Source organism: Dendropsophus ebraccatus, chromosome 12 (genome assembly GCF_027789765.1).
Source record: "Dendropsophus ebraccatus isolate aDenEbr1 chromosome 12, aDenEbr1.pat, whole genome shotgun sequence".
NCBI lineage: Eukaryota > Metazoa > Chordata > Amphibia > Anura > Hylidae > Dendropsophus > Dendropsophus ebraccatus.
The window spans coordinates 29,020,668-29,042,751 of NC_091465.1; the positions used below are offsets into that span (position 1 = coordinate 29,020,668).

At 42.2% G+C, this 22,084-nt stretch overlaps 1 protein-coding gene across 2 annotated transcripts in view; it reads left to right on the forward strand.

Moving 5' to 3' along the window:
- Positions 1-8,087: 8,087 nt before the first annotated feature.
- Positions 8,088-22,084, forward strand: part of LOC138770005 (probable glutamate receptor) — a 29,924-nt gene continuing 15,927 nt past the window's right edge. Inside the window, exons 1-2 of one of the 2 annotated variants that reach the window (XM_069948830.1) lie at positions 8,088-8,170; positions 17,123-17,188. In XM_069948830.1, the coding sequence (XP_069804931.1) occupies positions 17,131-17,188 (58 nt within the window). In that variant the 5' untranslated portion in view covers positions 8,088-8,170; positions 17,123-17,130. Of the gene's footprint in view, positions 8,171-16,952; positions 17,027-17,122; positions 17,189-22,084 lie in introns of those variants that run through there. The other variant, XM_069948831.1, reaches the window with a different exon arrangement.

Here is a 22,084-nt window from a genome sequence, read left to right on the forward strand (position 1 = left end):
GACAGGGAGAGAAGCATGGGGGAGAGAAACCTGGGGATGGGGGAGAAAAACCTGGGGATGGGGGAGAGAAGCATGGGGGAGAAACAGAGGAGGAGAGACAGGGAGAGAAGCATGGGGGAGAGAAACCTGGGGATGGGGGAGAGACAGGGAGAGAAGCAAGGGGGAGAGAAACATGGGGATGGGGGAGAGAAACAGCGGAGAGAAGCAGGGGGGAGAGAAGTTTGGTGGAGAGAAGCAGGGGGAGAGAAGTATGGTGGAGAGAAGCATGGGGGAGAAGCACAGGAGAGAAGTAGGGGGAGAAGTATGGTGGAGAGAAGCATGGTGGAGAGAAGCACAGGAGAGAAGTAGGGGGGAGAAGTATGGTGGAGAGAAGCAGGGGGGGAAAGTATGGTGGAGAGAAGCACAGGGGGAGAAGAAAACAGGCCCAGGTTTCACACTGAGTGAGTATAAATACATTTAGAATCTATATTAACTATATGTATAATATGTACTGTTTTAGTGTCATTTTGTGTTATTTTGGTTGGTGGTGTGCCCCGGTGGTGTGCCGCGGCTCAAAAAAGGTTGAAAATCACTGGTCTAGTGGGGTGGATCGCTCCCCCGGGACGTTGTCCCGGAGGACCGATCCACACATCCGGCTCGGGCTGGGGTCTGCGCTGTAATGGCGCTGATCCCGGCTCTGCACTCAAATGCTTCCGGCTGCAGCAGCCAAAAGCAATCCAGTTCCTATCTTATCGATCTATGCTGTGTAAGGGTGGTATTACACGAAGCGATTTTTTTCAATTAACGATAAACGATCTCCAACGATCGCAATAGCGGTTGCCTAATAATCGTTCGTTTTACTACACGGAAAGATTATCGGTTATATTGGAGCAACAAAATTCAAGAACACTCCTCTTTCAATTTGCGAATGAACAGGGAATGGCTAACGACATCTTATTCAAACGAACGATGTGCGAACGATGTGTAAAAGACAAACGATAAAAATAGATTCAAAACCTATTAAACGACCAACGACCAATCGTTCGTCGTTTAATCGTTGTCTACTATTACACTTAAAGATAATCGTTCAAATACGACCGATTGAACGATTATTCGAACGATAATCGCTTCGTGTAATACCACCCTAACTATACAGTATAGATCTCAATGAGAGATCAGAGTGCTTACACTAGAAGTTCCCCAGGGGGAATAATCCTAATCCCAGGGGGAATAACCCTAACCCCAGGTGGGCTTCTAGTATAAGTGTTAAAAAAAAAAAAAAAAAAAAAGTGTTGTTAATAAAAAGTCCCCTCCCCTAATAAAAGTTTGAATCACCCCCCTTTTCCCATGTTATAAATAAAAATAAATAAACATGTTTGGTATCGCCGCGTGCGTAATCGCACAAAATATTAATTTATCACATTTCTGATCTCGCACGGTAAACGGTGTAAGCGCATTTTTGGTCGCATCAAATCCAGAAAAATTGTAAAAAGCGATAAAAAAAATTGCATATGTGCAATCAAGGTACCGATAGAAAGAACACATCATGGTGCAAAAAATGACACCTCACACAGCCCCATAGACTAAAGGATAAAAGCGCTATAAGCCTGGGAAGGGAGCGATTTTAAGGAACATATATTCGTTAACAATGGTTTGAATTTTTTTACAGGCCATCAGATAAAATCAAAGTTATATATGTTACATATCTTTGTAATCGTTACAACTTGAGGAACATATATAACAAGTCAGTTTTACCCCATGGCGAGTGGCGTAAAAACCCCAAATAAAAATGCGTTTGGTTTTTTTTTCAACTTCACCACACATTGAATTTTTTTCTGCTTTCACAGTGTACTTTATGAAATTCAGCCTGTCAATTCCACTAGGTAGGCATCTCTGTTTGACATCCAGACATAACATTTGCATGTTAGTCGCAACAACTATAGAGATCTACAAACGTCACTATAGTACATGGGAGATATAAGAAAGTTGGAGAAGTCTATTTAGCCCTTTCGCTACGTTCTGAATACTTTACAGATCATCAGAAACGGTAAAAAAAACAACAGCAACAAAGATTGGGAGGCCTAGCAGAGGAGTGGGAAGCCCGCTGTGATTTATCTGGGAACGTGTACTACCATCCCCAGCCTAGGAGGGAGGGAGGACTAAGTGAAGCTAATGCGTCAATGTTATAAGGCATATAACCACATTATCACCATGCAAGATGTCTCCCTAGAGAGTGCTGGAAACCTGAACACATGAGCTCTGGACACTGGTGATTAAAGCCCAATCTCTTCTCGCTGGACACTACAATGAACTTCTCCTTTAATTCCGCTGTCTAAGCTCATCTAGGCTGCATTAAGGGCTGGGAACATTGCCCTCTTCCTATTTAGTATTCAGTCAATATATTGAACCGTCATGTAGAAAAGGTAAATGACAATAAGAATTATGTTAACCACCCTGTCAATTAGTAATCACCACGCGGCATTGATCGCACATTGGAAAAGTCATTCTGCCAGCCGGGGTCATCCATTCAGGTAATGAAGTTGTATTGATGTGTGCGGCCCGGTCTGATTCTGATAACATTTTTTTTTGTAAGTAAATTAAACCTTATTAACAGGAGTCTTTTCCTAATCAGTCCTGGAAGTCACTTACTTCAGATTTAGCTGCTAACAGAGGTAGGATATAGCGACATTTGTCAGGACAGCCTTATCGATCAGCAAAACCTAGTCGGAGCAGCTGATCCCCATTTTGTAATGTGACTGTCCACCGTGTATTGAATGTTGTGCTGTGTACAGTTGTAGATAGTCAGGGGACCGATACCACATCACTTGTCACAATGCTATATAATAAACAAGACAAGCTGCTATCAAGTGTCATATCTGTTAGCTTAAAGGGGATGTCCACTTTTTGTTAGGAGGACCCCTTGAGGATAGCTGACCATAGTCCTGCCGTGAAGACCCTAAGTCAGGGATGGGGAACCTTTGGCCCTTCAGCTGTTGCAAAACTACAATTCCCATCATGCCTGGACAGCCAAAAGCTGTAATTTTGCAGCAGATGGAGGGCCGAAGGTTCCCCATCCCAGCTCTAAGTGATCAGCTGTAATCTGTGAAAGAACCAAGCAGGAAGAGTTGATTGTCTCTGCAGCGCCACTGCTGGAGAAACAAAGCATTACACAGTTGGCATTGTAATCATTGAGTTGTCTAGGTGATGCACAGATGTGCCAGGTCCTCCAGAGAGTGATGCGGTTTGTAGCCACTATATCCCCAGGCCAATTATTGAGGGTCTCCATCACAGGACTATTTTTATCTTAGAATAGATAATGGGTTTAGAAACTCTGTTTCCAAAAATTCTGACAACTCTTAAAGGGGTAGTTCAGCAAAAAAAATTATTTTTTTTCAAATACACTGGTGCTAGAAACTTGTAATTCACTTCTATAAAAAAAAAGTATTCCAATACTATCCGCTGCTGCATGTTCTGCAGGAAGTTGTGTATTTTTTCCCAGTCTCGAGAGCAGGAGAGATTTTCTATGGGGATTTGCGCCTGCTCTGAACAGTTCCTGACATAGACAGAGGTGGCAGCAGAGAGCACTGGAAAGAATACATCACTTCCGGCAGGATAAGTAATGGTAGACTTGAGATTTTTTTTTATTTGAAATACATTACAAATGTGTGGCATATTCTGGCACCAATTGATATGATTATTTTTTTTTATTTTTTTTTTTTTGCTGCATTACCCCTTAAACCCTTTTATTAATACATGGAAGTCCAGGTCACAATGAAGCAGCGCTATCCTCCCCACCTTCTAAGAGCCATAACGCTTTTACTTTTCCACCTACACGGCTGGTTCAGGTGTAATATTTTTTTTTACGCCATGATCTTTAGTGTTTATTGGTATCATATTGGTGAATAAGAAAAATTTTGACTGCTTTTTATTATTTTTTTCTGATATATAATGTTAAAAAAAATCAGCATTCCTGGTGTGTTTTTTTTCTCTTTTGGGTTACACCGTTTACTGTGCAGGAACAATATTGTTATATTTTAATAAATCGGACAATTCCACACACTACTATATCTAGGGGGAGGCTTATCAAAGGGTGTAAAATTTAGACTGGTGCAAACTGCCCACAGCAACCAATCACAGCTCAGCTTCCAGCTCTGGTGAAAGGAAAGAGGAGCTGTGATTGGTTGCTGTGGCAAGTTTGCACCAGTCTAAATTTTACACCCTTTGATAAATCTCCCGAATAGTGTTTATTTTTTATTACATATTTTTACTTTTATAATGCCAAAGGAGATAAACTTTTATTGGGGGGGGGTTTATAAGGGTTTTTTTTAATTTATTTTTTTACTTTTTTTTTTCCTTCTACCCCTTTTTTACACTTTTTTTTTTTTTTACAGTTAAATATGCAATCATTAGATTGATCGATGCTATGCCATAGCATAGTATTGAACAGTACTATCGGAGATCTTCTCATAAAGCCTGCTTGAAAAGATGGCTGATCTTCTCAGCCTGTTAGTGCATGTGATCGGGATCCCTGCAGCCATGCTGCTGTGGTCCTGATCAGTCAGTGACAGGTGCTTATCCTGTCACTGACTTAAATGCTGCAATCACAATGCATTGCAGCATTTAAGGGGGTTAATGACAGGCAGCTGCACTGAAATGGCCCTCCACACATTAAAGTTCCTTCATGGCCACAGACGTTTATATACGTTCCTGCTGCTCGGGGCATTGGCAGCACGAACATGTGTAGCCGTGTTGTGGATGTGAAGGGGTTAATAATATGATTGGATATACTGAAATCTAAAATGCTTTATTCTTATTTACTATGACTACTGCCATGAGGCCCCCATACTGCGTACTGTAGACTGTTGGTGGGTCCATATGTATACAAGGGAGTATCCATAGAAAAATCTGGATATGTGGGTGGGGGTGCATTGGCATTGCCTGTGGAGATAATATATGACCAGGAGCTGTCAGGGAATTGGGGTAGATGAGCATTAGGCTACAAAGACACACAGAAGTTTTGGGGGGAAATTAATTTTAGGGTGCGTTCACACCTACAGGATCCGCAGCAAATTTGATGCTGTGTTCAGTTATTTAAATGAAATCCGCTGCGGATCTGCGTATTTTCTGCTGCGGATCCGGTAAATGTGAACGTACCCTTAATATTTAGGTATTTCACATGTCTGAGAAAACAAGTGATTCATAAAGAGGAACTATATAACCTTGGATATCACAGAGGACAACCAGAATTGGTTTCTACCAGTCCAATTGTAAAGATAATGACTACAGATGAACGCCTACGGCCTATGACTGTATCCATGTTTTCCTGCACTCCCTAGGGCTGCATCCAACTTAATCAGCCACCAATATTCAAATGCCGAGCAATAGCGATCTCTAATAATGACATGACTAAAAGATGAGGACATTGGTTGTTGTCCAGGTCCTGGGAAGCCACCAATGCCTTTAATAAGTCGTAAAATAATTTTGGTTTATGTTACAATGTGATGTTTCTACGACATCATAGAAATGGTGCTTGTGTTTCATCAGGATAGATTTCAGCTGGGATACATAATATGTGATGCATCTAATGATGTGGAAAGATTCTAATAAATCCACATATGTTTGACAGATCAATGAATGTGTGTGTCTAAAGGTTATGGGAAGAGGTTAAAGGTTCCAATGGCTCCAGCAGCAACCAGAATGTGTCAGTCATTCAGGTAATTGTACAATTAGTAGCGGTGGCATAACACTATGGTTACAAGAGGTTCAATGGAGTAACCTATGGGTCAAGCATGTTCTCTGCCAAAGCAGACGAATTAGATCAAGTCTTATGAACCTCAGGCCTCAAGAGTAGCCTATGGTTGTCCCAAGCTCTTATATTTATAGAGCCCAGACCTGCAGTGTGTATGGGGAGGACAGGAGAGATAACTGTTTCCAAGCGTTAAGACAGGGATGAGGAACCTTCGGCCCTTCATCTGCTGCAAAATTACAATTCCCATCATGCCTGGACAGCCGAAGCTTTAGCTTCGGCTGTCCAGGCATGATGGGAATTGTAATTTTGAAGCAGATGGAGGGTTGAAGGTTCCCCATCCCTGTCTTAACGCTTGGAAACCGTTATCTCTCCTGTCCTCCCCATACACATGAATGTTCAGAAGTGAAAATCCATCTTGCCCGACCTCTATCTCCAACAACTAAAATAGTCTGTCAGTAGGGCATTGGGAAGCCCCCATACACCTTATACTGTCAAAAGCTTCAACATTCGGACCCCTTGAGTTTTTACTATTATGATCTAAGTTTGGTTCTGTTGTTCTGTATGGGGTATGAGTAGAGATGAGCGACCTCGAACCTCGGCTGGTTCGTTTATCCCTAGTTTGTACGAGCCCGAACCATCGGCATTTGACTCCCTCTGTCTTCCCAGTTCTTTGGGAAAGAAGGAGACAGCCCCAGTCCCGCATGGAAAACAGGAATACAGCCTAGGTCATAGGCTGTATCTGTTTTCCAGGCAGGACTCGGGCTGTCTCCACCTTTCCCATGGAACAGGAAGACAGAGGGAGTCAAATGTCGATGGTTCGGGCTCGTATGAACTAGGGCTGAGCGAACCGCTGGAGGTTTGAGTTCGTATGAACCTGAACTATGGGCTTCTGATTCCCGCTGTCTGCCGGCTTCATGGAGAGGGTGGATACAGCCTGAGGACCGCCTAGAAAACTGGGATACAGCTTATGGCTATGGCTGTATCCCAGTTTTCCAGGCTGTCCTCAAGGTTGTATCCACTCTCTCCACGGAGCGGGCAGACAGTGGGAATCAGAAGCCGATAGTTCAGGTTTATACGAACCCGAACCTCGGCCGCTTCGCTCAGCCCTAGTACGAACCCGAACCTCAGCCAGGTTCGCTCATCTCTAGGTTTGAGTATTGCACCTGATCATACAAAACAGCTACTGTAGCACAAATCACTAAGAAAGATCCTGCTGACAGTAATAGAAAGGTGTCAGATCACACAGGACATTGCAGTTTACGGTTTATATGGGGCTGTTTAGCCACACAGTGGTCCCATGCTGACCCCTGTCTAATGCCAAAGGGGGCCATCAGTACTGTACCATGGACCTTCCTTTGCACATATACATTGGCGTCCTGTTACAATTGGATGCCAATGTGTCCATGCATGGACTGGCACAGACTCCATTTTCTTTTATGGTCACCTAGGGGGAGATTTATCAAACAGATGTAAAGTAGAATTGTCTTAGTTGCCCCTAGCAACCAATCAGATTCCACCTTTCATTTTTCAAAGAATCTGTGAGGAATGAAAGGTGGAATCTGATTGGTTGCTAGGGGCAATTAAGACAATTCTACTTTACACCTGTTCGATAAATCTCCCCCCAAGTATCTATATAAAGATCACTTTCCGAACATGCTGTGTCTTGGCCTCTAAGGGTGCGTTCACACGTACAGGATCCGCAGCAGATTTGATGCTGTGTCCAGTTATGTAGTTACATTGATATCGAATGTGCTCCGGATTCTGTATGTGTGAACATACCCTAAAGCAAAGAATACCGTACTTTAGGATTTAAGAAAAACCTGTACGTGGATGGGATGTGTCTGCGCACGGATACGTCAGCATCACATGGTGACAGGGTGATAACATATAGTCCAGACACCTTTTAGCGGCAGTGGTGCTTTTCAACACAAAAAAAAATAAAATAAAATTGAACTCAAAAGTAATATAACAAAATGATATCCTAATACAGTATAATGAACAATAATGAGTAAAATAAATGGGAAAACTGCAACATACTTTTATTTTTTTTTTGTGTGTTTTTTCTGTTGTTCAGTAATTAAGCCATAAAGAAGAAGAAAAAAAATCAAATTTCCAATCGTTTCCCCCCAGTTGAATTTCTGAATGCTGCTCCCCATCCAGTCTGGCCGTATAATATTGCTATATATTATTATTCTCCCAAAGGGATCACATAATTATCCTCCAGTCAATCACAGTGAAAAATAGAAGCAGTAATACACACATTCCAATAAGGGGCCACTAAACCATAAGGCTGGCTCGCTCCTCCTCCTCCAATCCCTCAACATCTTCTGTTGAAACTGCAGGATTTGCTATGTTTTCCTGAGAAGCTGCATTCTCTCTCTCTCAATTGCTGCTGAGAGAAGAATTACAGACATAGGACGCTGCTTCCTGGAGAACTAAGTGGTAAGACTTCATCCTAATTTATAAGAGGGCAAAATTCTAAATTCATTATTTTCTTAAACTGTTTAAAATTATATATATTTTATAACAAATTTTTTTTGTGATTTTTTTTTTTTTTTTTCGTGTACAACTTTAGACTTTGACTATTTACAATGACTTAAAATAATTCGGAGGTTGTCGGTTTTTCATCATTCAAATGTGGGTGCAAAATCAGGAGATTGTTTTTGTTGCTATTTTGGGGTATTTTTGCGTCTATGTTGTCCTTATTGAAATAATTAAATTTGGTAAGACAATTTTTTTTTACATTTTTATGTTGTCCTTGTAATCTTATTATGCAATTTTTATGATTTTTTTTTTTTTTATAAAACTAATAAAAAGTTTGCTGTTAGTTGGTGCATCAGTGACGTAAGAGAATATGATCTAGACCAAAGGTTGCTGTGAAAATAATTGTGTGAGTGGTCATGTAGAACCTAAACAGGTTAAGGTGGGAAAAACAACAGGGCTATTTTTAGTGAAATGTTTTACTGATTCAATTACCTAGCAACGCATCAGAATTTCTTATATCTGGGATCGGAGAACACGTCATTTTCTGAGAGATTCAGAAGATTTTGCATATTCTTGAGAATTATGAAGTCTGTAGAAGAAGGTAATTACTATAATCAGATTTATGCCTATTGTGCATTATGGAAAAGGGGGTCATGGTGTTTCTAGCAGGGGGGGGGGGGGGAGGAATATGATGCTATCACTTCTTGAAAACTTCAGTGATTTTGTAAGAGAATTATACTATACATGGATTCCGATTGACCTGGTTTACATATTACTTTTCTATGCAACATTTTATAGTTTATACCTGTATTCAGTCAAGAAGTGTTATACAGTGTGTCTTTTCCCAATTACATTTGCACTGGTCTTCTATAGGGTGGTCTTCTCAAAGACGATGGCCACTAAGCATGATGTATGGGGCACACCAGATCTGGTCTGGGTAGGGTCTTCTCATAGAGGTAGGCTTATGGAAAGGTTACCCTATATATTGAGAATATTTTTATGTACTACTTCAGCAGGTAATATAATAAATAATATATGGCTGATGATTGGTCAATGGTAGACGAGCAAACTTCACAGAAATTCGGGTTCACAATAATCCAAACAATTGACATTTGAATCCCGCTGCCTGGAGAAGGTGGATACAGCCTATGGCCATGTTCACATGGCGTAAGACACCGGCCATTCCGTGACATGTCCATTTTTTGCGTGGCCGCTAGCGATCCCGCCCAGAGCATATACTATGGGGGAGAGTTATCAAAGCTGGTGTAAAGTGAAACTGGCTCAGTTGCCCTTGGAAACAAATCAGATTCCACCTTGTTGCACATCGGCAATAACGGCCATGATTAATACACAACTTACATTGTGTGAACATAGCCTATGGCTGTAATTTCACTTATCTTTCATTCATTCACTCATCACTCATGATCATTTCACCTATGGCTGTATCCATGTTTTCCGGGCAGTCCTCGGGCTGCATCCACCTTCTCCAGGCTGTGGGATTTAAATGCTGATTGGGTTCGTGCGAACCTAAACTTTCAGCAAATTTGTTTATTTCAAGTCAGTGGTTATTTTAGTTATTTTAAAGGGGTATTCTAGTTAATGTTTTCTGTTTGTTTGTTTTTTTTAAGTACCTTGAGTCCTTTATGAATACGTTTCAGCAGCCCCAATATCCTGCAGCTACCACTCTGACAGCCACAGGTCCCTGCTGCCCCCTTCCTCTGTTGTGTCAGCCAATCGCTGGTTACCATCCTCTGCCAGTGACTGACTAAGAGGGCATGTCCTGGGGGGGTTATCCAGTGCTACAAAAACATGGCCACTTTCTTTCAGAGACAACACGACTCTTGTCTCCAGTTCAGGTGCGGTTTGCAATTAAGCCCCATTCACTTCAATGGAACTGAGCAGCAAAACCCCACCCAAGCTGGAGACAAGAGTGGGGCTGTCTCTGGAAGAAAGTGGCCATGTTTTTGTAGCGCTGGATAACCCCTTTAACATGTCAGAGGAAGCAATGAGAAGTGGGAATGTCAGAATGGCATCTGCAGGGGATAGCTGCACCCCCACTCTATAAAAAGGAGGGTCTATCTCCAGAATACCCCCTTATTCCATTAAAAAAAAAAAAAACATCCTCAGAATGCCTCTTTTAGGGCATTTTATTAGGCTCATAGGTCAGGTACTTAGGCACTTAACCAAGAGGAGCAGCCATATTGTCATTCAATGTGGCTAATGTCTGTCTTTTTCGTGACAAATATGCAGAAATGACTATTTTACAGCAGTATAGCATCTTGGCTGCCTACAACCACCACTAGAGGATGCTTCTTATATACTGCTCATACAGTGATCTCCATAATATATAGGTATACAGTACACTTTATTGTTAAACAACTACACAATGCAGGGTTAGGGAGAGAGAAAACAGATTGTCTTAAAGGGAACCTGTTATCACATTCATGTTACCTATGTTGGGTTATCTGGAGAGCAGAACAAGTCCTAACTGTTCTGCTTTCTGTCGCCCCACTTCCTCTCTCTGGCCACCTTGGAAGATACTTCTGAGATAAGATGATGCTGGTCTAAGTTGTGATTATGGCGTGGGCAAAAGTACACCTGTCCGCAATATCCCATAGCTTGCTCGATGACTCCATGACATTGGTAACATTGAGCAGCTATTCATTTTTACCTATAACAAGATTCTGCTCTCTCTCGTCTTTGAAGTACCTTCCAAGAAAACCAGATGGAGGAAGTGGAGCTTTTCTGCTCTCCAGATACCCCCTTTAAGCCACTGGTCATTGTGATGGTCCCCAGTAGCTTCTCCTTGAGCCCCTAACTTTGATTGATAGAGCTCTCCACCCCAGTGACTTGTGGTTCAGGAAGAATAAAATTGATGACAGGTTTCTCTGTCTGCTAAGTGCTAATTCATCTGAGGCTATGTTCCCACTACATACGCTCAGACAATGGCCGGTGTTGTCAAACAGCGGCCGGAAATTAATGGTCATGATTCTTAATTCCAATTGTTGTTTGACAACAACGGACATTGTCTTAGCTTATTAGTAATTAGTGGGAACATAGCCTAACGGTGTGTGTACACTACATGTAAGGAGCCATAGGCACTCCCAAGTGCTGTCATATTGTAGTCAAGTGTTGAGCCAAAATACAAAGCTATCCTTCCCTAGGCCTTATTTACACCTTCAGTGATTTTTAAGGTCTGTGGATGAGGTCTGCTATCTAGCTCTGTGATCCGTCAAAAACATCCATGATTGCATCCGTCCATGTTATTCACGCATCTGTTTAAAGCTTTCTAAATTACGCCGATTACCTGACATCCGTGTTTTTCACGTGTTTGTCAGATCTGCGCTATTCATGAAAAACACGTCTCTCATAGACTTCTATAAGGGTATCTGTGACGTCATCTTGTCCGAGTTATGACGTCCTATTTTTTTATTTATTCATGCTAACGGGTCCAACAGAAAAAACCACTGTACATCTCGGTATTCAGAGATAAACAAGGGTACAATACAGGCTCATAGACCTCAACAAACCTATATTTAACAAAGGACATTAAATGGGTTATGATAAGAATGGAAAAGAAGTGTTACTGCCATGTCAGACTACACAGCCTTTGTTTGTAGTCTGTTACCATGGCAACACAAACATTTGCATTAGATACAGAGGTAGAATTTTTCTAATGTAGACTTGTTTGCAAAGTTGATTCACTTTTTTATTTTGGATGAAACTGAGAGAATAAAATGATTGGTTGCAATGTTATACAACCTTAAGAAGCAGACAATATCCCAGACAAACAGGGGATGCTTCTAAAATTTCACTTCGCTATCAGTTCCATTATATTGCTTTGTATTCGGATCTAATGTAAAATGGGCCCACTTACTCTTACTCTGAGCTCTATGTATGCCAATACCCTTGCATGATAACGGAGAAAAGGTCTTTTCTAAGAAGACTGTGTGCAAGTATTAAAACCACCTGAATATTCCTTGTAAAATCTAAAATTAAGGGAGCGGCTGGATGGACTCTCTAAATCCACCATCCATAGGGAAGCAGGTCAAATCCAGGATGTGCATATTTCTCTGAAGGGGCTCTTGATATGGAGCCAGCGCTTGTTCCCTTGTGTGTGGATTATTTCAGCCACATTGTATTTATTCAATATTCCCTTTTATTTGATAGTTTCCATCCTGTAAAGATTTCTTTCAGACCGTTCTTTCCTCACAAGCCTCTCGAGGGATCGGGATGTTATGCAAGCAAAGGCATTCACAGTCAGCGCAGCATTCCATATTGAAGGCTGACTGCGAGATCTATGTATGGCATCGGCTGATGAAATATGTTAGCAGATTACTGCCAAATAGTTTCTCGGGACATATGCTTGTCATGTAATTGAAAACATGGACTGGTTTATTTGATTGACGTCCAGAGCAACATCTGATTTACACTTCGATTGGATCCAAAAATGGGGAGTTAAATAATTTTCGAGAAGCAATTGTGATTGTTATTAGTGACGTTTGCTGGTGGAAACAATGTACAATTATTTTGTCACACTGTCAATTAGATACATGACTGTATTAAGGGACTCACTTCATGTTGCATTTATGAATATTATATGAAATAGAAGTATTTTTCATGGTTTTCATGCATAGGTCATCTTGAGGCATGGGGAACCTTCGGCCCTCCAGTTGTTGTCAAAATACAATTCCCGCTTTGGTTGTCCAGACATGATGGGAATTGTAGTTTTCGAACAGCTGGAGGGACAAAGGTTCCCCATCTCTGGATTATATGATCCTCAACTATATTTGGAAGTGGTATTCCACTGGTAGAGGAGGACAGTTAAAGGGAAACTAATAGCGGATCAGGAGTCTAACCTGCTGGTATGTTCCCATAGAGTCGGGGACTCTGAGAATTAAAGCGACTCTGTATCCACAATCTGCCCCCAATCCACTTGTACCGTCGGATAGATGCTTTTTATTCAAGATCTGCTCTGGGGTCTATTCGGCAGGTGATGGTTATTGTCCTAAAAAACTACTTTTAAACTAGCAGCCCAGTGTCAAATTGGCGTGGCCTAGAGTGTCTGTGCCTTAGGCCTGTGACGCCTCTCCGTCCTTTCTCCCCACCCTCCATATCTTTAGAAACGCCCCAGGCAGGATTTCTCCTATTCATCACCTGTCTGAACACTGCACATGTGCCTTAACGATCCAGCACATGTGCAGTGTTCAAACAAGTGATGATTAGGAGAAATCCTGCCTGGGGGCTTTCCTAATGGTTGAGAGGGAGGAGGGACAAAGGGGCGTCACAACCCGAGGGCAGGGGTACTGTAGGCCACGTTAATTTGACACAGCCCCGCAAGTTTCAAAGTTGTTTTTTAGGACAAAAACTACATTACCTGCCGAATGGACCCCAGGACAGATCTTGGATTAAAAGCAGCTATCCGATGGTAGAGGCGCTTTTGGGGAAGGAGGCAGATTGGGGGGACAGATTCGCTTTAAGGTACTCTTATTACCTTCATCCTCAGCACCCTTTTTTTGTTAAATCTCATTAAGTTATGCACATTAGATGGTTTGAAATACCAGAGGCGGGGACTACCGATCTGCCCTGTCAGCCTTCCTGATGAAGGGGGCACTCTGCAGTGATGTCACTCTGGGGCTCATCAATGCAGAGTGTCTGATGGGTACACTAATCTTCACTCTTTTCAATATGCAAGGTAGGCAGTTTAGTACATCAGGGGTGAGACACACCTAGTGCACCAAATCACCTAATTTACATATTGAATAGATTGAAGATTTATCAAAGATGCCACTAAAGGTAAAAGAATATATATTTATTCTTAGTGCTCCCAGTCGTACAGCAACACAACAGCAGATTAACATGTATGCATCTGAAACCATGCCCCAATGCATTCTTCAGTGACCAAAGCAACACTGCATGGCCATTGTAAGACTCTAGGAGGCATGTTTTCAGATGGATGTGGAAATGTGGTTGGTTGGGGGCTCGCAATGCACCGCATCCTTATTGCACCTTCGTGCATTTTGGTAAGAAAATGCTCCTTGGACTTTTAAGAAAAAAAAAATGTGGGAACATAACCTTAAAAGACGGCCTAAGCGGCTTAGTAAATGAGTGCCAATCTCGCCAGATGACGTTTGTTTACAGAGCCTTTTACATGGCTCCTATTAATAGATTGTTTATGCAGCCCTTAGCTTTAAACGGGTTATCCAGCGCTACAAAAACATGGCCACTTTCTTCCAGAGACAGCCCCACTCTTGTCTCCAGCTTGGGTGGGTTTTTGCTGCTCAGTTCCATTGAAGTGAATGGAGCTTAATTGCAAAACGCACCTGAACTGGAGACAAGAGTCGTGTTGTGTCTGAAAGAAAGTGGCCATGTTTTTATAGTGCTGGATAACCCGTTTAATCAGCTCTCTGCAGTTATTACATGGGGAGATGTGCAGCTAATGGCCAATGAATTTTTAAATCCACAGCAATTCTGTCCCATTGAGTCTCATCCAGAGTAAAATATCTATGGGTATTCCAAGCTGTATTTTTATGTGTTTAGCCTGGGGAAAACAAAAAAAATGGTTTGTACGCTTCCTCGCCCATCTCTGCCACCAGGTAGACTCAAAACTCAACCGATCAAAACTGTTGATGTGTCTATTAGAGAAAAGGGCAACTCCATCATGCTCGAGTCTGATCGTTCAGCATTTTAATTCTGGTGGCTGAAGCTGGCTGGAGCCAGGGAAAACCTGGACACAGCCATAGGCGCTCATCTCTAGTGTCTATACATCATGTTTAAAGTTTTTTAAAGTGATAACGCCCATTTAATTGTGCCCTAAAACATGTCATTATGGAGACCCTTTATCTCCCCCCCCCCCCCCCCCCCCCAAACCACTTGTACCATCGGATAGCTGCTTTTTAATTCAAGATCTGTCCTGGGATCCGTTCGAAAGGTGATGCAGTGACTGTCCAAAAAAAACTACGTTAAATAACGGCCGTTGTTTTCACGGCCAGATTTTTGTGACCAAAACTACGGCCGTAGAATTACGATCGTATGGGCTAGTTGTAAAAACTACGGCCATTGTTTAATTTTGATTCCTAGCATGTTTATAAGCGGGATGAAACAGGTCACTTACTTTAAATACTGCGCCCAGCTCGAGAAACCACATCAAAATCAAGTTTAATTCGGCAGATATAAGTTTTACGTTCACAGCAGCATTGAAATCCATGGCCGTTGTTGCAGTATTACTGGCCGGAAATAATTGACATGTTCATTTTTCACGGGGGCACATAAACAACGGCCGTTATCTGATACGTAGTGTGCATTCAACGGCCGTAGTTACATAGCATTGCAGTCATAATAGGGAGCCTCAAAACAACGGCCGTAGTTTTGCGGCGCGGACAACGGCCCTTATTTTACGTAGTGTGAACATAGCCTAAACTTGCAGCCCTGTGTCAAATTGGCCTGGCCTAGAGCGTCTGTGTCCTAGGCCTATGACACCTTTCCGTCCCTCCTCTGCACCCTCTTCATCCTTAGGAATGACCCAGGCAGGATTTCTCCTACTCATCACCTGTCTGAATACTACACATGTGCTGGATCGTTAAGGCACCTGTGCAGTGTTCAGAGAAGTGATGTAAAGGAGAAATCTTGCCCAGGGGCATTCCTAATGGTGGAGAGGGCGGGGAGGAGGGACGGAGAGGCCTAGGACATAGACACTCTAGGCTACGCTAATTTGACACAGCGCTGCAAGTTCTTTTTTAAGGACAATAACAGCATCACCTGCTGAACGGACCCCAGGACAGATCCGACGATACAAGTGGTTTAAGGGTTGGGGGCAGGTTGTGGGTACGGAGTTGCTTTAATTTAACTCTTCTCCATTACACCCTGACTCACACTCTATGAACTTCAAACATGTGCACACACACATACTGGTTGGGTTTATGACCTCTTTTTCCAGGTTTGTCCAGGTTTTTCATCTGTATAATAGCCGTGCAAAACCTAGGGGGAATGTATCAATGTTTTAACCAGAAAACTAGTTTAAATCCATTGATTTAGTGGAGCTGTGTATTTTAGCAGTCTACGTTGCTCCTTCCCATCACTGCTTCTCCCATGTTTTGGCCTTCACATCAATGTGAAGTCATTCCTACAACAGCTTCATGGTTGGCTGGAGCATCAGATGATATTTATTCTGTCTGCAATTAAATGACTGAATTAGTTTTTTTTCTCCATGAACCCCTGGCCCCCCTGCGTTCTCCGGACCTTGCCCTTTTTGATGGATGTTGTTTGTAGTTATGAATTTCCCTCTAAATCCTGGGCCTCTTATTAGGTTCTGGTATCATTAAATTACTTGCAGTTTTTTCCTATAGTAGAAAGTCAACTATACGAAGAATGTACATAATCCCTTCAATGACATTCCTATACAAAATGTAACTGTAAATGTAAAGTATATAGAGTGTAATGTAACAGGTAAGTCAGGGTCTACTACCCCAACCCCTCGGATCTGCCTATGCACAACACATAGGGGGAGATTTATGAAAGGGTGTAAATATACACCAGGCGTAAACTGCCCACAGCAACCAATCACAGCTCCTCTTATATTTTACCAGAGCCAAAAGCTGAGCTGTGATTGGTTGCTATGGGCGCAGTTTACGCCAGGTGTATATTTACACCCTTTCATAAATCTCCCCCATAGTCTACATTACTATAGAGATTTTTTCGTCCCCCCCCCCCCCCCCCCCCCCCCCCCCCTTCTGTACTCCTCCTGGGGTACGTGTCTGTAGTGACTGAATCCAAGAGCTGCTAATTATTGGCCGAGAACCAGAAGCGATAACCCTGGTAACAAGAGTAAAATAACATATCCTTGGCAACAGAAAGCAACGGTTTTGGAAAGTGAACGTAATTGGAATATTTGCTTTTTTTTATTTTTCACAGTGACAGCCATGAAGAAATCCCTGGTGCTGGTTTTGACACTTGTCATCCTGTGGATGGACGACACAGGTCAGTAAAATAGTTTATGTAAATGAGCGCTCCGACTGCCTAATGATCACTATTGTCATGCACATGGGGGAGTGTGGCCGGGAGTCATCCTTTATGCTGGCATGGTGTATTATTTTCCATAATAATTTAAGAAAGCTTATTGGGATCACTTTTACATCCCATATTGTTGTTTATTTCTAAGTAAATAACTGGATATATTATGATAACGGTGCAATGCTACTAAAGATACACTTTTCATACAGATGATCCCATTGGATGCCAGTCCCTTATAGCCAGAAGGCATTCCCCACGACCTAAACCAACTGGAAGCACACCTACCATGCCTTAGTGTCATGGAAGCCTTTAAAGTGCCATGACCAAGAGACTGCTTGAGTTTTCATATGGGGTGTGATGGAGGTAGGAAGTATTGGGCGTATGGGAGGGTTGTCAAGGGCTTTTACATGGATGTCCTCAGGATCAATGTCTCATCGAAAGGGGTTATGACTAGAGATGATCGAACAGCCAAAAATCTTAGGTTCGATTGAACTTGCCGAACCTTCCGTATTTGATTCCTGATGCCATCCCGGTCTGTGGGGAAGGAGGAGACAGCCAGGGTCCTGCCTATTACCTAGGCTGAATCCTGGAATTCCAGGCGGTCCTCGGGCTGTCTCCCCCTTCCCCACGGACCGGGAAAGGCATCAGGAATCAAATACGGAATGTTCGGCAACCTAAGACTAAGAACCTAAGATTTTCGGCTGTTCAGCCATCTCTAGTTATGACACCTGACACCCCCCACCATTGAGTTATCTGGCAAAGACGTTGCTCCAATATTAACACAATGGGACAGAAGCAGTTGGTTCCATTCATTGGATAGTGACAATGCCAGGTTACTGCAGCTTAGCTCCCATTTACTTCAACCCAGCATGACCACTACACAATGTATACAGCCAACCACTTCTGGCCCCCGTTCACTGTGCATATACTGTGCTGGATCTGCGACTCTGCCAAACAGCTGATCGGTGGGTGTGAAAGTTGTCGACACCCCGCAGATCAGACATTGATGGCTTATGTAAACCCCCTTATAGATTCAACAGACGCTATTAAAGATCACCTACAAACAGTTTCAAGAGCCTCTTAACTCTCTCGACATGCCGGCTTTGGTAAATATGAGTATTCCCCATAAAATAACATTTTTGGAACATTATTTTTGATTGTGCCATTCCTCTTGGGAATCCTTTAATAAATTGACAACTGGGCTACTGGGTAGACACAGCAATGACAAGGGGAATGGTAACTCCCACTTGTTAGTTTATTCATACAGAGACAGCAACATAATATAATGTTTTTAAAGGGAATCTTTCAGCTATATATCATGCTTAAGTGTCAAGGAGACAGTACGCGGTCACACAATTCTTGCCTCCTCTTTCCCCCACCTGCCCCAGCTTACAGCACTTAGTCCTGTTCGTCAACCAGTGAAAGTGGGGTGGGGGAGGGAGGGGGCATGCATGCTGCATCCCAGCACTGCCTCCTTGATACTTGAGCTCTGAGCATGATATAGAACTGACAGATTCCCTTAGTTTATAGGAAACACAGGTTTACAAAAAAAAATATATATATATATATATATATATATATATATATATATATATATTACTTTAAAAATATATATTTTCCCTCAGTAAACTATGATAACTGGTAACAACGACCAGACCTTCTTGATGCTGTCGTTGTTAACGTCCTTTATAATAATCTGCCGTCAGACAGATGGTGACTGTCTCCTACCATAGTTACATACCCATCAATGTAAATATATGCTAGTCTGCTTCACATAAACCTGACCCGTATATTTTACTGCATGTGTATGAGAAATAAACTTTAGTATTGGAACAAAGTAGACATTATGGCACAGAGATAATGACCCGTGTTACCAATAGACCGTCATCTGGATCAAATTCAACTAGCATATGTCTTTGTATAAGCATAACAATGTGCTCTTTATGTTACACCCATCCGATATAGAAGTCCCCATAGTACGGTTAACCTGATTATCCATACCTCAATCTGACACTAGCCAAGATTTCATGCCGTATTGTGTCCGGTGACATAAGCACATCACCACATAAAGAATATATTGTCTCCGTTCTTACAGATGACCCCCTTCTCCTAGCGCTAGACAGATCTTCCCTTCCTGCTGTAACCATGGTCACCATACTTAGTTCTCCATAGCTTCTGAAATAGCTGTCTATGGTCCCCTGGTTACCCAACATATGTATAAGTATACACAGAAACTTCACTAAACAGTATGTGATAGGTCAAAGGTAGGGAAACTTGGCTCTTCAGCTGTTGCAAAACTACAACTCCCATCGTGCCTGGACAGCCAAAGCTTTAGCTTTGGCTGTCCAGGCACGATGGGAGTAGTAGTTTTGCACAGACAGCTATTTCAGAAGCTATGGAGAACTAAGTATGGTTAGCTTTGTCTGTTCAGGCATGATTAGAGTTGTAGTGTTGCATCAGCTGGAGAGCAAAGGTTCCCTAGCCCTGTGATAGGTGAAGGTGCTGGGTACAGAATTTGCCTTTGAGCCCCATGAGCTTTAAAGGAGAAGTCGGGCAAAATTTTTATTAAAGTATTGTATTTCTCCCCAAAAGTTAAACAAATCACCAATATACACTTATTACGGGAAATGCTTATAAAGTGATTTTTTCCCTGCATTTACTACTGCATCAAGGCTTCACTTCCTGGATAACATGGTGATGTCACTTCCTGGATAACATGGTGATGTCACTTCCTGGATAAAATGGTGATGTCACGACCCGACTCCCAGAGCTGTGCGGGCTGTGGCTGCTGGAGAGGATGATGGCAGTGGGACACAGGGCACTGGAGGGACACTGAGCATCCCTCTGCCATCATCCTCTCCAGCAGCCACAGCTCGCACAGCTCTGGGAGTCGGGTCGTGACATCACCATGTTATCCAGGAAGTAACATCCCCATTTTATCCAGGAAGTGACAGCCCCATGTTATCCAGGAAGTGACATCACCATGTTATCCAGGAAGTGACATCACCATTTTATCCAGGGAGTGAAGCCTTGATGCAGTAGTAAATGCAGGGAAAAAAGCACTTTATAAGCATTTCCCATAATAAGTGTATATTGGTGATTTGTTTAACTTTTGGGGGGCAATACAATACTTTAATAAAACATTTCGCCAGACTTCTCCTTTTAATCCTAAGGCCACCATTGCAAATTGCCTTAGATTATTTTAAAAAAGCTTTCAGGATTTTTTTTCTTGTGCACCTTTTATTACAAAACCTTCCAAGCTGCTTGATCCTGAAAAGGAGGCAGGAACCGAGCAGCTTGCAGTGTATAGTAATATATCCAAGCTGCAGAAGGAAAAATAGAAATATTTTCTAATAGAACTAATCGCAGCAGGTGTACAGATTGTTCTATGCTACAGGTGACAAACTCCGCTTTGGCTGTCCAGGCATGATGGGAATTGTAGTTTTGCAACAGCTGGAGGGCCTGAGTTTGACACCTCTGTTCTATGCTATTTATGTAACTTGCGTAGAAGTCAATGGAAGGTATGGAAGAGCTATAGCTTCCATGAGCTACTAGGTTTCCTTAACAAGTTATTGAAATGGCATATCTAGTGTTGCTAAAATTTTCTGTAACTCCCATCAACTTGTATGAGAGTTATGGAAACTATACAGAATAGATCATTTGGCTACATTTTTTTAATCCTGCTTACCAATATCTGCTGCATCCAGCTAGGCTAGGGAAACAGGGGCACCTATTGTCAATCGTTAGCACCACCCACTGGACTTCTAAGTTTAGAACAAGAATTTTAATCATATGGTGAGAGATTAAACAACAATTTTATTGTATAGGTTCCCTTTAAGTTTTGTCTCTGTGCTTACTCAAGGGACAGGCACTACTATGCTAAGCCCATATACACAACAGAAGATAGCAATAATGAATTATCATTCTTAGGGTATGTTCACACTGTTAATAAAAAAGCTCCCATTGATTTCATTGTGAGCTACTGAGTGGATCAGCTCTGAAAAGTAACACCATTCCTTTTTTTTCCAGTGCTGCTTTTAGCAAGTCAATGGGTGCTGTTGTTTTTATGGGTGTTTTTTATGCTCATTTGTGGGTGTGAACACACCCTTAGTGTTTCCATTTCTTTAAAAGATATCTCTCATTTGGCTAGGGCCACAAGATACTCTTTCAAAATCCTGGCAGGTTTGTAGTCCGCTCCTAAGTGGGGTACAGAACTGCCAGATGTACCATGGTACCTTTAAAGGAGTTATCCAGGATTAGCGAAAACACCCTGTCCTCAGGTTGTGTATGGTACTACATTTCATTTCCATTCACTTTAACGGAACTGAGCTGCAAAACTCACACCCCAACTGAGGTCAAGAGCGCTGCTGTTTTTGTAAACCTGGAAAACCCACCTAAGTGGAATGTATAGATTGGGAGGAAAATTGGTTTATTAAAAAATGACCTTAAGTAATAAAGACTGTGAACCATGTTCTACCATGTCCCACAGTAAGTGATCAAACCAAGGTAGGACCATACCGGTCTACAGCACAGGGATATTTTATACCAACTCCCAATAATTTATGGCTCCATAGAGGGCGACAGCTGGAATAAAGACCAGATAAAGGGTTTTCCAGACGCATACGGCAAAGGCGATGGGGCATCTGACCGCATCAATAGACATACTGGTTTTCTTGGAACATTCTCGAGCAGCTCTTTAACTTGACTTGAAAAGAACTTTTTACATGAGAGGAGGCTTTGAAAAGGTAACAAGACCATGCATTCTCCGAGCAGTCAACTCAAGCTGAGAGGGGAGAAAGCAGCCAGGGTTGTTTTACAACTCTTCCAAGTCTTGCCAAGGATTATGTAGGAAAAAAAATAAAG